This window comes from Eutrigla gurnardus, assembly GCF_963514095.1.
Source record: "Eutrigla gurnardus genome assembly, chromosome: 14".
NCBI classification, from domain to species: domain Eukaryota; kingdom Metazoa; phylum Chordata; class Actinopteri; order Perciformes; family Triglidae; genus Eutrigla; species Eutrigla gurnardus.
Genome location: NC_139937.1, coordinates 7550415 through 7562297, shown reverse-complemented (window position 1 = coordinate 7562297; position 11883 = coordinate 7550415). Strand labels below are relative to the sequence as shown.

General features: G+C 45.6%; 2 protein-coding genes across 2 annotated transcripts; both read left to right on the top strand.

The window, feature by feature from the left end:
* Positions 1–3318: 3318 nt before the first annotated feature.
* On the top strand, positions 3319–5281 carry tmem158 (transmembrane protein 158). Its single transcript, XM_084026847.1, has one exon. It carries the CDS (start codon positions 3974–3976, stop codon positions 4676–4678), a length of 705 nt encoding a protein of 234 aa, XP_083882973.1. The 5' UTR covers positions 3319–3973; the 3' UTR covers positions 4679–5281.
* Positions 5282–6478: 1197 nt separating this feature from the next.
* Positions 6479–11785, top strand: LOC311023917 (CUB domain-containing protein 1-like). Its single transcript, XM_084026033.1, has 9 exons — positions 6479–6673; positions 7082–7291; positions 7379–7741; positions 7830–8198; positions 9466–9657; positions 9765–10136; positions 10228–10584; positions 10730–10817; positions 11003–11785. The coding sequence occupies exons 1-9, from the start codon at positions 6610–6612 to the stop codon at positions 11424–11426; spliced, it is 2439 nt and encodes an 812-aa protein (XP_083882159.1). The 5' UTR covers positions 6479–6609; the 3' UTR covers positions 11427–11785.
* The last annotated feature ends 98 nt before the right edge of the window (positions 11786–11883 follow it).

The following is an 11883-nucleotide window of genomic DNA, read 5'->3' as shown; positions in this document are numbered from 1 at the left end:
GACTAAAATTGAGGCTAATTAAGCAGTTCCTTTATATTTTTACTCCACTAAAATGTATTTCCGTAGAATAATCCACACAGTTTCAGAAAAACACATTTTAATTCTACGGGAGTGTTGATGTCTGTATATATTTTATTGCAGGGTTTTAATTTAGTAGTTTACATTGTTGTATTGAATATTTTACTTAAACTGTCACAGTAGTTTAATACAAAAAATAACCCAAAATGCAAAAGGCGGCAGGCGATATAGAACAAAAAGCAAGTTTTAATGACCAAGCTGATCCAAAACTGACAGGGAACTAAAAAAAAACGAGGAAGCAGGTAGAGGTAATAAAAAGTACAGAGGAAAAGAGGCATTACCGTAAAGCTGGGCTCGAAAGACACAGTGTTTTAAAAAGACATCAAGATTGGAGCTGTTGAGGCCAATCAAGACTCCCATTTTCTCCCCAGTATGGGCCAAGATGTAAAAGTGCTGGATCCTACAATCACCTTGATGTAACCCACTGGCATCTTAGACCCTCCATGAAATGTCTACATACTTCTGTTTAAACATCATCAGCCTGATAATCAGAAACCTCATTTCAGTAGAAGAGTAAACTGAACTTGATATGATTGCAGGTGCTGATGAGGCTCTGTTCAAAATGTTTGGTGCACTTATCTTCAAGGCTTGAGTTTAATATCACACCCACTAAACTAAACATAAAAAAGGGGATTTAAAGTGAACAGATTGATGATTTAAATTTAAAATGATCGTGCTGCCTTTACAGTTTATCTCCAACTCTTTGCCAGCTGAGGGTCTCTGACGTCGTTTCTTCAGAAGAGAAATGAGATAGACAGAACCTGAACGCAACATTGTTATGAATATTTGTGCCTGCAATATCCCGGCACTGACATCAAACGTGGCAATAACAACGATGAGGATTTCATTAGTTTTATTATTGTTAGCAACTAAACAGAATAATTTTCTTCAATACCCTACTGCTCCTGTTGCCGTGGTGACGAGCCCTGGCAGTGATTGGTTGTATGACAGGTCTACCGGAGACATGGGGGGATTAACCCGGCTCAGACATGAAAAAAAGCAGAGCTTGAACATTGTGTCTGTGACGATGCACGTACCCGAATCCTCAACTTCTAATTAAGTCAGTTGTCGGTGTGAGCTGGTGGGTCAGACTAATAGTGTCTGATCCAGCACAGAGTCAGCAAGGAGCCACTAACAGGGCCTCCTTTTGGTTTTCTGAATAAAGAGACACACTTTTTTGAGGAGAATTAATCTTTCATACATTCAGCACAAGAGACTTTTTTTTTTTTATCTTAGTCCCATTTGCATTTTTGTCACCAAATGCAATTTACATTTTTATAGCATAAGTAATGAACAAGAAAGTCATTTACATTCTCTCGCTCCGTTTCACCAGTAGATCGTCTAGACCGGAGCATATCTGATGTGGAGGACCCAGCATTTGGAAGTGTGTGGGAGTGTTTGTGAGCACCAGAGAGGTTTGGGAGCGTGTAGAAAGAGAAACCAAACAACCACACGATTGTTTTAGAGCAAACACGTTAAGTGGAGTACACTGTCATAATCAAACGGAGAGGTGGAGGGGGACGCCGGCTTTCAGGTGCAAATTCAAGCCGAGGCGTCTTTCACGTCAGCTGGCCCTCACATCAAAGATGAGACAGGCCTCTGGGGCAAATAACAGCATTTAAACATCACAGAAGGACACTATTCATACAAGTGACATTCATATTTACTAGCCTGCCAAGATGAAAGAAAATAATTCATCACGATTTCGCCTCTGCTCAATGACCTAATTCTGTTAATAGCTTGTTATCTTTCCCGCTGCATTATGTATACATTGTTCTGGTAAAAGGCATAGCTGTTTCCTCATTAAGAGCCAATGAACCTTTAAAAGGCGGTTGCCAGATGCAAGCATGCGTGGACAGTTAAGTGATTGGCATCTATTCAAAGAGGAGGGGATGGTGTCTTCATGAGACGGTGAAACAGAACTGTTCTAGTCTGCTGTTTGTATTGTACCACGTTACGTGGCATACCTCATATCTTGCACAAGCTGGAGTGAAGAAAAGAAAAATGTGCAAACGTTTGTTGTGTAAGGGAAATAGAAATACTGTTGTGCACCTGGATGTATATTTAAGAGCTCGTTCCACAGACCTGTGAGGGTGAGACGGGTCAGTCCTGGCCTCGCACTCATGTTTCTCTCATCAGGTTCAGTCCAGTTCAATGACTGAAACATCGTTTACATTCGTGACCACAGCTTGAAACCCCAACTTGCCAAAACGGACCAGGTGTTCAACCACCAGTCCCGATATTTATACTTTTATTACAACTCCAGATTAAGTGCAGCTGTGTCCCCGGCTGCAAATGTAATCAGATTTGCTGTTTGTGATGAAGTGTTGGATCCGTAACACAAAGAGGGTGTACACGGGACGGGCGGGGTGGCGAGAGAGAGAGAGTGTGTGTGTGTGTGTGTGTTTGTGTCCTCCTGGGCATCAGATGCAGCAGCCAGGTGATACACACTGTGTACAAAACCCCTGCTGCTGCTGCTGCTGCAGCACAGTGGAAGCACATGTTTATTGATGTGTCTGGCTGCCCCTGAGTACACACTATGGCTGAGAGAAACACACACCGACGTACAGAAAGCTGTCGAGCAGAGAACAGATGGGCAAATAGGCAAACGGATCACAGGCGGTTGGGTTTACCTCTCCATAAAAATCATGTATGCTAGACACTTAGGGACAAATAATATGTAACCGGGTTGTTTTTGTTTTCTATTTAGTGTGTGTGTGTGTGTGTGTGTGTGTGTGTGTGTGTGTGTGTGTGTGTGTGTGTGTGTGTGTGCGTGTGTGTGTGTGTGTTTCAACACATTTTGACACCTAACACTTCCAAAAGAATTACATTTCAGGGACAACTGGTGCTCCTTAACAACGCAGGCAGTCGGACATAGTTGGGCTAGCAGGACAAATCTTGTTGAGGTGGAAGATAGCAACTTTAAGCCTTCAAGCCTTTAAACCTCATTGCCACTGCTGAGGTACTCCTGAGCAAGGCAGTTAAGCATGTGCTATAGTCCAGTGGAGCTATGGTGGCCACCACTTAGTGAACATATTCTGGTTACATCCCTGCATGCTGATCTTTTACTGAAAGTCACTGAAATCCCATCATGTTCCTCAGCTTATTGGGACTTTTAAAGCCAAATTACACTAACATTGAATTTTAGAAACCCAAAAGTTAAAGGTGTGCTTTACTTTCAGCATGGCAATACTTCTTTTCTTTTTTTTTACTTTATCTTCATTATTTCCAGGGCTGCAGCACTCGTCGGGATTACTGAGCTCATGTCACTGTCACATGTTGATGGCGGACTAATATACTGACAGAATATCAGCAACAGTTCAGTTGAATATATACATTTTGTAATCTTATCACAAACACAGGTCGGTCTCTGCAGCGCGGACTAACACTTTACGTTTGTCTTCTCACCCAGGGGGGGAGAGAATGAGATCTGGTCTCCAGATCACTCGTCTGATTGAGCCCGTCGTAGTGAGCATGTGTGTGTGAGGATTGCTGATTGGAAGATGATGCGTGTTGAACTTGGCGCTTCTGTCCCTGCGCACTGGAGGCTCTCCCATCACCACCACCAGCACCAGCAGCAGCAGCAGCACCACTCCTCAGAGAAGCTGCGATGAAGGCAGCTCACGGTGCTGGAGCCGTAAAGTCATCGCGGGGGGCCACATCTGGATGAAAAATATCCACAAAGGGAGGGGTGACCCGCGCGTGTGACAGGCGTTGGACGTTTCCATTCAAAGCAGTCGTGCAGGGAATTGAATATCTCCGTTTGGGAGCTGCGATATTATAAAACATTTTTTTTTTTTAAATCACCGTCGACTGGCATTTTCCAACATTGCGCGCCTCGGCCGTCGCCTGCGGATCGCCACAGCATGCGAGCGGGAGAGACGCGCCCTGTGCCATGCTGAACGACTCGCCGACGCTCCTGCTGGCTCTCACCGCGGTGGCCGGACTTCTCCAGCGATGCCAAGGCTGGAGCGACGAAGACCTCCTCCTGCCGCCCATCAACTCCTCCAACAGGTTCATGGCCAACCTGGAGGTGGACGTGCGCTTCTCCAAGAGGTCCGTGGAGGAGAGCGAAGCCTCGCCCGACTCCTCCTCCCCCCTGCAGACCCCGTCCCAGTGCAACGTGAGCGTCCAGAGACTGCTGCCCACGTCGCTGGTGGCCCGCTGGGACAGCAGCTTCGGCTTCCAGTGTGACGTGCTCATCTACACCACCAACAACCACGGAAGGGCTTTCTTCTCCGCGTCTTTCAACCGGGTGATCTCGCCCGTCGTCATCGAGCACCTCGGGGTCACCGGGGGTCAGCAGGAGCTGCGGCTGTGCGTGGGCTGCGGGATGTCCCGCTACCGGAGGTTCGGCCAGGGCAGGTCGAGGGGCCAGCAGACCGGGGATCAGGTCACTTTCTGCTGCGTGGATTTCAGCCTGGACGAGCTGAAGGGGGACAAAAGTTGGAGGCTGAACAGGAAGCCCATCGAGTCGACACTTGTAGCTTGTTTCATGACCCTGGTCATCATCGTGTGGAGCGTTGCTGCTCTCATATGGCCGGTCCCGATCATTGCAGGCTTTCTGCCCAACGGGATGGAGCAGAGGAGACCGAGATAATTGAAATAATCTTTATTCTAATTAGCCCGTGCTGCCTATACTATAACTGTAGCCATTTAACTGTACACCTGAATGAATGATCGGGGAGCTCCGAAGACCTTTTGACCAAATGCTTTAGTTTTGGGTATCCTTTAACCTTTATTAGAGCTCCTCGTCATTAGCACAACCAAGGTAAAGTATGATGGATTATACTAGCCAATAGTGGGACCAACACCAATGTGTTTTGTATATCCTTGTAGGCCTTCCTATAGATTATGTCAGCGTAAACTGTGCACACTTTTCTCTTCAAAACAGTGTTTGTATAGTTTTTAATCTTTCTAGAGAGTTCTCTGCCTTACCCAAATGTGTAGGACGTTTGCACTGGAAACTGAACTTTAAAGTGCGCTGTCAAATATATAATCTATAGTCATGTTCACAGTCATTGTAATAGTTTCCCCCTCAAAACACTTTCTGAAAAATAGATGTTGTTTCTGATTGACATAGAGAGGGATTTCAATAATTCTATTGTTAGATTTCTAATGTCAAGTTCAATATGCGTGCTTCTTTGTATTCATGTTCCGACGGTTTCAATGAAAAATAAAATTGATTATAGGCTATATCTCAGATTCTGTTTGACCTGTTCTCTGTAGCCTGAATCAATTTGCTTCAAGTGAACGCAGCGTGTGATCCAAAGGTGGAAAAAGGCTTCAAAGTATCTGGAAAATATGCCAGTTTATAAAGGACACCAATCCACAACCAATGCAGTTTAATACAACAGTCCTGTGATTAAGAGAAGAGCTAATGTACATGTAAAAGGGTCATAATGTACTGATTTTATAGAAAACGTTTTAGAAAGGTGTGATTAAATGTGGGATGAGCAAAATAATAGAAACATCTGTCAGTAAAACACAATACAATGCAACAGCATCACAGACTAGACAGATTATCACAAAGCTGATCGTATTTAAACACAGATGAGGTACAGAATGAACAAACAGGAGTCTAATGACATGGATTTGATTTTACTATGATAACTTCTACAAATGACAGGCTATATACTTTAAATATACATTTTGCTTGCTGCTTGTTTTACCTGAAGATGTGGAATTATTACCAGAAGACTACCTTAAGTAAAAGTGCCCCTTTCAGAGTGTTAAATTATCGATGCATAATGAGCTGCATTTTAATGTTTCAGCTGATCCAGTTCATGCAGAATACTTTTTGCACTGTGGGGTAGTTTCATTTAAAGCACTTCATAAAAGCTCGCCCTGACTGCAAAATGTGTTAATTAAAAATATTATAATTATTATTATTATCTGTCTCGCCCAGTCAAGGGAGAATTTATCAGCCTGGTTTATCAACAAAACAGTGTGTTTGCTGCTGAGCCGACAGATCAGCTTGAGATGAAGACAAATTCAGAGTTTATCTGTTAAAAAAAAAAAAAACCTTTAATACATAGCCCATTGATCATTTAATTCCGTGCATTATAATTTTTTTTATTATACCTAATTACCAAATAATCTGTCAAGTGGATTGCAGCTCATTCATCTCAATAATTATATTAATTAATTAAACATTACAGTGTATTTATTCTCGTTGAGCCTGTAGTACTATAATAATATTATATGATCCCATTGGGATATGCATAGACTATGACATATAATTAAAATATTTATTGTGACTAACTATTCGTGGAATTCATAATTCATGTATTGTGAATCCCCGCTGTTACTACGCATTCACGAGCGGTGTACCTGCGAAGATGGCGGACCCGACCACGCCTTTTTATTACCTGTCTGCCGCTGACACACTCACACATACAGGAAGTGGAGGAGTTGCGTCTCAGCCGCTGAAGCTGCCCGAACAGAAGTTCCCGTCAACGAGAGGAAAATGTGTCGCAGGAAGGTCGCAGCTCCGGACGAGAAGCGTTGATCCGATCCCACACAGGCAGCATGTCCTCGTCTAGAGTCGTTCTCCACGTTTCACTCCTTACATTCTTCGCCTTCACTGTATCAGGTAAGTTACTCAACTTAGGCTACTAATACGGACGCTGGTTATTCCTCCAGTTGTATTTGAAAGCAGGAAAACACCAACATCTCATCGGATATTATGATAAAAGTTTATTATTATTGTCCGGATCACTTCTAATGTCTGTTTGCTGGGATCTAAATGCAGAATGAGGAGACAAATCAAAGAAAGGTCTCATCCAAAAGGCTGCATGTGTTCAGCTCGGGTCTGCTTTGTCCTCTTCATAAATATAATGCATGTGAGACAATAGTGCGTTGATTCAAGCAGCACATCAGGTGCTGTGTGTGTTTGTTCAGGCCTGGTTAGTCGCCTCATCTCTCAACTTTAGTCACTTCTGTATTTTCAGTGGCATCTAAGTGGGGATTTCATTGTGTTTGTGTTTTTTTATTCTTCCAGGGGTCCAGAAACTGACCGTCACCCCTGACAGAGGCACCACCCTCACCATCAGCGGGGGTCGGGTCAAAGGTTGCGACGTGTGCGCGGGGGCAGGACGCGCACGCCGATGCGGGTCGTCCCTCACGTTGACAGCCAACTCTAAAGTCTCGGTGGAGTTTGATTGCTCCAGACCTCAAGATGTATACAGCGTGGAAATCGTGCGACGTATAGGTAAATCCAGAAATGTGGCAAAAAGGAAGTCTAATCCTCTTTTTACAAAAAGATTTGTAAAATGAATCTGTTGATATCATCTCTCAGAATGTAACGCAAAGTCGTGCGGTGGGCACATCATCCAGGCCGACTCCGGCTCACTTCCGTTGCTGGATTTTAACCGCAAGTTCACCTGGAACCTGGAGACCTCGACGCCGAAAGCCATCAAAATAGACTTCAGCGGCGCAGGTTTACGACAGATCACTCCGTCCGAGAGATGTCCGGACAGACACAGCTACACCCTGCAGGCCCTCCAGACCAGCGGGAACGTGTCGGTGGGGAAATACTGCAGAGCGGGTCCCGTCGTCAGTGCTCAGATACTGAATAAAGGCAGATTTTCTCTGGACGTCCCAGCAGGCCAGAAACTCCTAAATGGCCAGTTTGATGTGTCTGTCGGGGAGGAAATCAAATGTGAGTTTGAATTCTGATTAATCTCTCATGCCTTGTCAGACATCACATTATGTGACTGTTGTTTGTGGCTTTTTCTCCCCTCTCACAGCCCTCGCCAAAATGACTCTGGTGTTACCGAAAGGGGCCTCGTCCTCGGAGTTGCTCTCTCCAAACTACCCGGACAGTTTCCCCGACGACGACGTGATCGAGTGGCACTTCCAGGTGCCGGACAAACACCAGGCGTCCGTTCACTTCCTGAACATCACGCAGCCACGCTGTCTGAAGAAGGACACGGCGGCGGAGTACCACAGCAAAGGGAGGGGGGCGTTGGTGCTGAGTCTCACGGACCGCCAGCCGGCCCAGACCCAGGGGAACTTCTGCCTGACGCTGAGGAACTGCGAGATGGACAGAAGACGTGCAGGTTCTCCTGGACTGTCGCTCGCCATCAAGGTGTCTTCTTCAAGGACACAATCAACAGGTTTGTGCATCGGTGTTAACTAACTAATTATGGATTCAGTCCTCTGAAGATGGTCTGTTTCTTCTCAAATATGTATGAAATAAAGTGGCAGGTAGACCTTGAACTGGTGAAAACTTAAGATGTTATGGGTGATCCGGATCTTGAAGAATGTTTTATGCACTTTATTCTATATTGATTCTAATAAGATTTAAAGGATTTCATTTTTTTTAAATCTGCTATAATAAATATTTGTACAAAGATATTGCCTGCTTTAATGAGAATTATTACCCGACTTCTCACCTCTGGGGAGCGTTCTAGCATCTTTTAACTTACTTTTGGTTTTCCAGCCCACAACATATTGTTCTGATTAACTCTCATTGCTCTCATAGAGGTGGGGTTTCTCAGTCGCAGCAGGCAGCTGTTTTCAGCCAAAAAGCTGTAAAAAAAAAAAAAAAAAAATCCCCCGGTGTACGCTCCCTTCCAAGCAGCAAACAGCAGACAAACGCAGTTAAAGACAAGCTGGAGAACCACGCGGAGCATTTAGCAGCTAAAGAGGCAGATATTTCCATCAGTCGAGCTAAATTAGAGACTATGATTCATCATGTGGCCAGAAAGTCGCCAAATGGAAGCTGCTGCCTGACGTGCTACCTGGATGTATAAACTGTTTGCTAACATATTGGCCAAATGAACCAAATGTTAGAGCCAGATTACTTTATAATAATCTTGGAATCTTTAAAGCTACAAATGGCCAGCAAATGTATGATGTTTCACAATGTGATTTATAAATGAAAGCAGTTTTTGGGGCAACATGGTGAATAGTTTGAGGTTTTGCCGTTGAGAAAATAGTTCAGAGGATGAGTGATGTCTCCTCTACATGTTGCAGCGGGCACACGATTATTACATTTAAACAATCTTTATTTTAAAATCAACAAGGGTGCAGTCTCGTTAGTCAGCGATGTGATATAAAGATTCCTGGTTTTTGAGACAGCTTCTACATAGATGAGTAATGAAGCGGTGACCGGGTGAGTTAGACCTCGTGGCGTTTATCTGCGCCCTCGGGTCTGGAGTTAGGGGAGCTCTCAGATTGCCTAATCGCTGAGTCATGAATGACTGAAATCACTTCCTTCAGTGATCGGAGGAATCCTGCCCAACCCCCTCAGTCAAATCCAAATTCCTGTTCAGAACGGTTGTAACTTGGAAAACGCATTTGCATTTGTGTGCCTTTTGTGCGTATGATAGAAACGGAAACGGGATAAATCCTAATATCTTGTTGTGTTTTATTCTGTAGTGTCGTGTACTGTGGATCTGAGCAAAGCGGAGGGCCTTACGCTTCATATTGAGAGGCTGAGACCGGCTTCAGACTGCAAGATGAAAGTGAACTCTGTGCTGAAGGAGAACATCACAGTCACATCGAGGAGCGACCTGACTTTCCAGGACTGCCTTCCAGGCGACGTACAAGTCACCGCCACGCGGGTCATAGGTGAATCCAGATTTGTTCTTTTGTTTCATAAATTAATTTAAATTCAGTTTCTATGACTAGGTCGTTACGGCAGTCGTTGATTTAAAGTACCTGTACTCTCATATCAGCGTGTAGTCAGCTCAAAGACTGCCCGAAGGCTCCGGCCCGTCTGTCGGTGCCTGTGCTGCCGAGCTGCCTCCCCGCCCCTCTGACCAGCGTGACCTGGACCCTCCGTCCTCCCGAGCACGGCACCGTGGAGCTGACCTCCCCCGCCGGCCCCCTCAGGCAGTCTCTCCCCGGGCAGCAATGCAACGACAGCATCCTCATCAAATTGTCAGAAGAGGACGGCGCTGCCATCGGACACTTCTGCCCTCAGGGAGCCATACAGAAGATGCAGATCCACACCAACGTGTCCGTCACCGTGTCCGGCGTGGACGGCAAAGAGCTGAGGACGCCTTTCAAGGACGTGCTGAGCGCCTTTTTGAAAGAGGAGATATCAGGTAAGGAGCCGCTTCCATCAAGAGATATGAATGAATGAAATGCATGTTTTCAGGGCCGTTTGAGATTTGTTTTGTTTCTACTCATATTCAGAAAGATTCATATTCAGCGTATCTCCAAAGAGAGACACTCCGGTCCTCTTGGCCACTCCTGGCTGGCCAGTAGGGATGAAGTCTTACTCCACCGTCTCCTGGATCGTCTCCCTTCCCCCAAAGATGGACGCTCGCCTGATGTTCGCCAACCTCAGCCAGCCCAAGTGTGGCAACCGCCACACCAACATCAGGGTGCAGAGGGTCGGCTGCCCGGAGGAGGAGTACAGCCGCCGGGAGGACGAGCAGGCGCAGAGAGAGATCACCATCTCCGACAACTTCTACCTCAACATGTCCAACTGCATGCCTGAGAGAGGAGACTTCAGCGTCCTCGCCAAGATCACCCTGCAGAAGAGCAAGAGTAAGAGGACTTTTCTGTAGGGCGGCAGCTTTTGGTTCATCTTCAGGCTTCTGAAGCTTCTTTCAGAATGTCGTTACGACGAGGATTGTTGAACACAGAACGTGTTAATGAGAGATTGTGTCTGCTGCTGTTTTCTCTCATTCAGACCTTCTGCTGGCGACCATCCTGAGTGTGGTGGCTGCTCTGGTGGTCATTGGTGTCATTGTGCTGGTAGTTGTCTGTGTGGTGATCAGGTGAGTGGATCTGCTTTATCTTTTACTCTTCAAATGAGATCAGATTTAGTAAATATAGTAAAAAAATAGTCTTTTAAACTTCATTTCTGTCCCAATCTGCTAGAGAAAACTTCTTACTTAACTCAAATTTTTGCTGGCGTATATGACTCTAACGCTCCCTTTGTCTTGTGTCTTCTGCCAATCAGAAAGAAGAAGAAGAGGCTGAATCAGGAAGTGTCCATCTACAACGGCGCCGTCTTCCTGCCAGGACACAACGGCTTCCCCAGAACCCGCGAGGACAACGAGTCCCACGTGTACGCCTCCATTGAGGACTCGCTGGTGTACACGGACCTGCTGAGAAAGGGGGCAGAGATGGGGGTCTACGGCGGGTATGACCCATACCGGCCCTTTGCGGAGCACGCGGCCTCACAAAAGCCACTGGTCTACAAAGACACGGGTGCAGACGACTTTCCAGTCAGCACATACCAGCAGTTTCAGGGTCCTCCACTTCCCATCAGGCCCGCGAGCCAATCCATGTTGGACAATGTGATTTACCAGACCAGCGACCAAAGTGAAGAGGGAACCTCTCCGAAACTGGGGCCGCGTCTGGAGCCAGAGGGAGGGGACTAGGAGGATTCTGGATTCAGCTTTCTGCTTTCCTCTTGATACTTGAACTCTGAGATATTCATGCGCCGGCATCTTTGTGATTACCCGCCTGGCAAGAAGCCTTTGTTTGGCTCCCGAGCATCGTTTTGCACGGAAGCCAGCCACACGAAATAACCCTGTTGAAACCCGCCTGCTGCTGTTACCTTGTTTTATCTCAGATGAAGGGATCACCCTCTTATACCAGGTTTGCTCCCGTGGGAATATCTTTTGTTACTTCAAGGCAATGAGTTATTTTCATTTGAGATATCTTGTACATATTATGGCTGTTTATACAGGAAACACGTGTTTTTCATTTTCACCATTAAACCAGTGAACAGAGGGGACTCTAGGGCCTGTATTGCAGGAGATTGCAATAGTAGTGTATATGCATGGAGTGGTATCTTTTAATTGTTTACGGCTGCTTTAATACTTGCTATGGAGA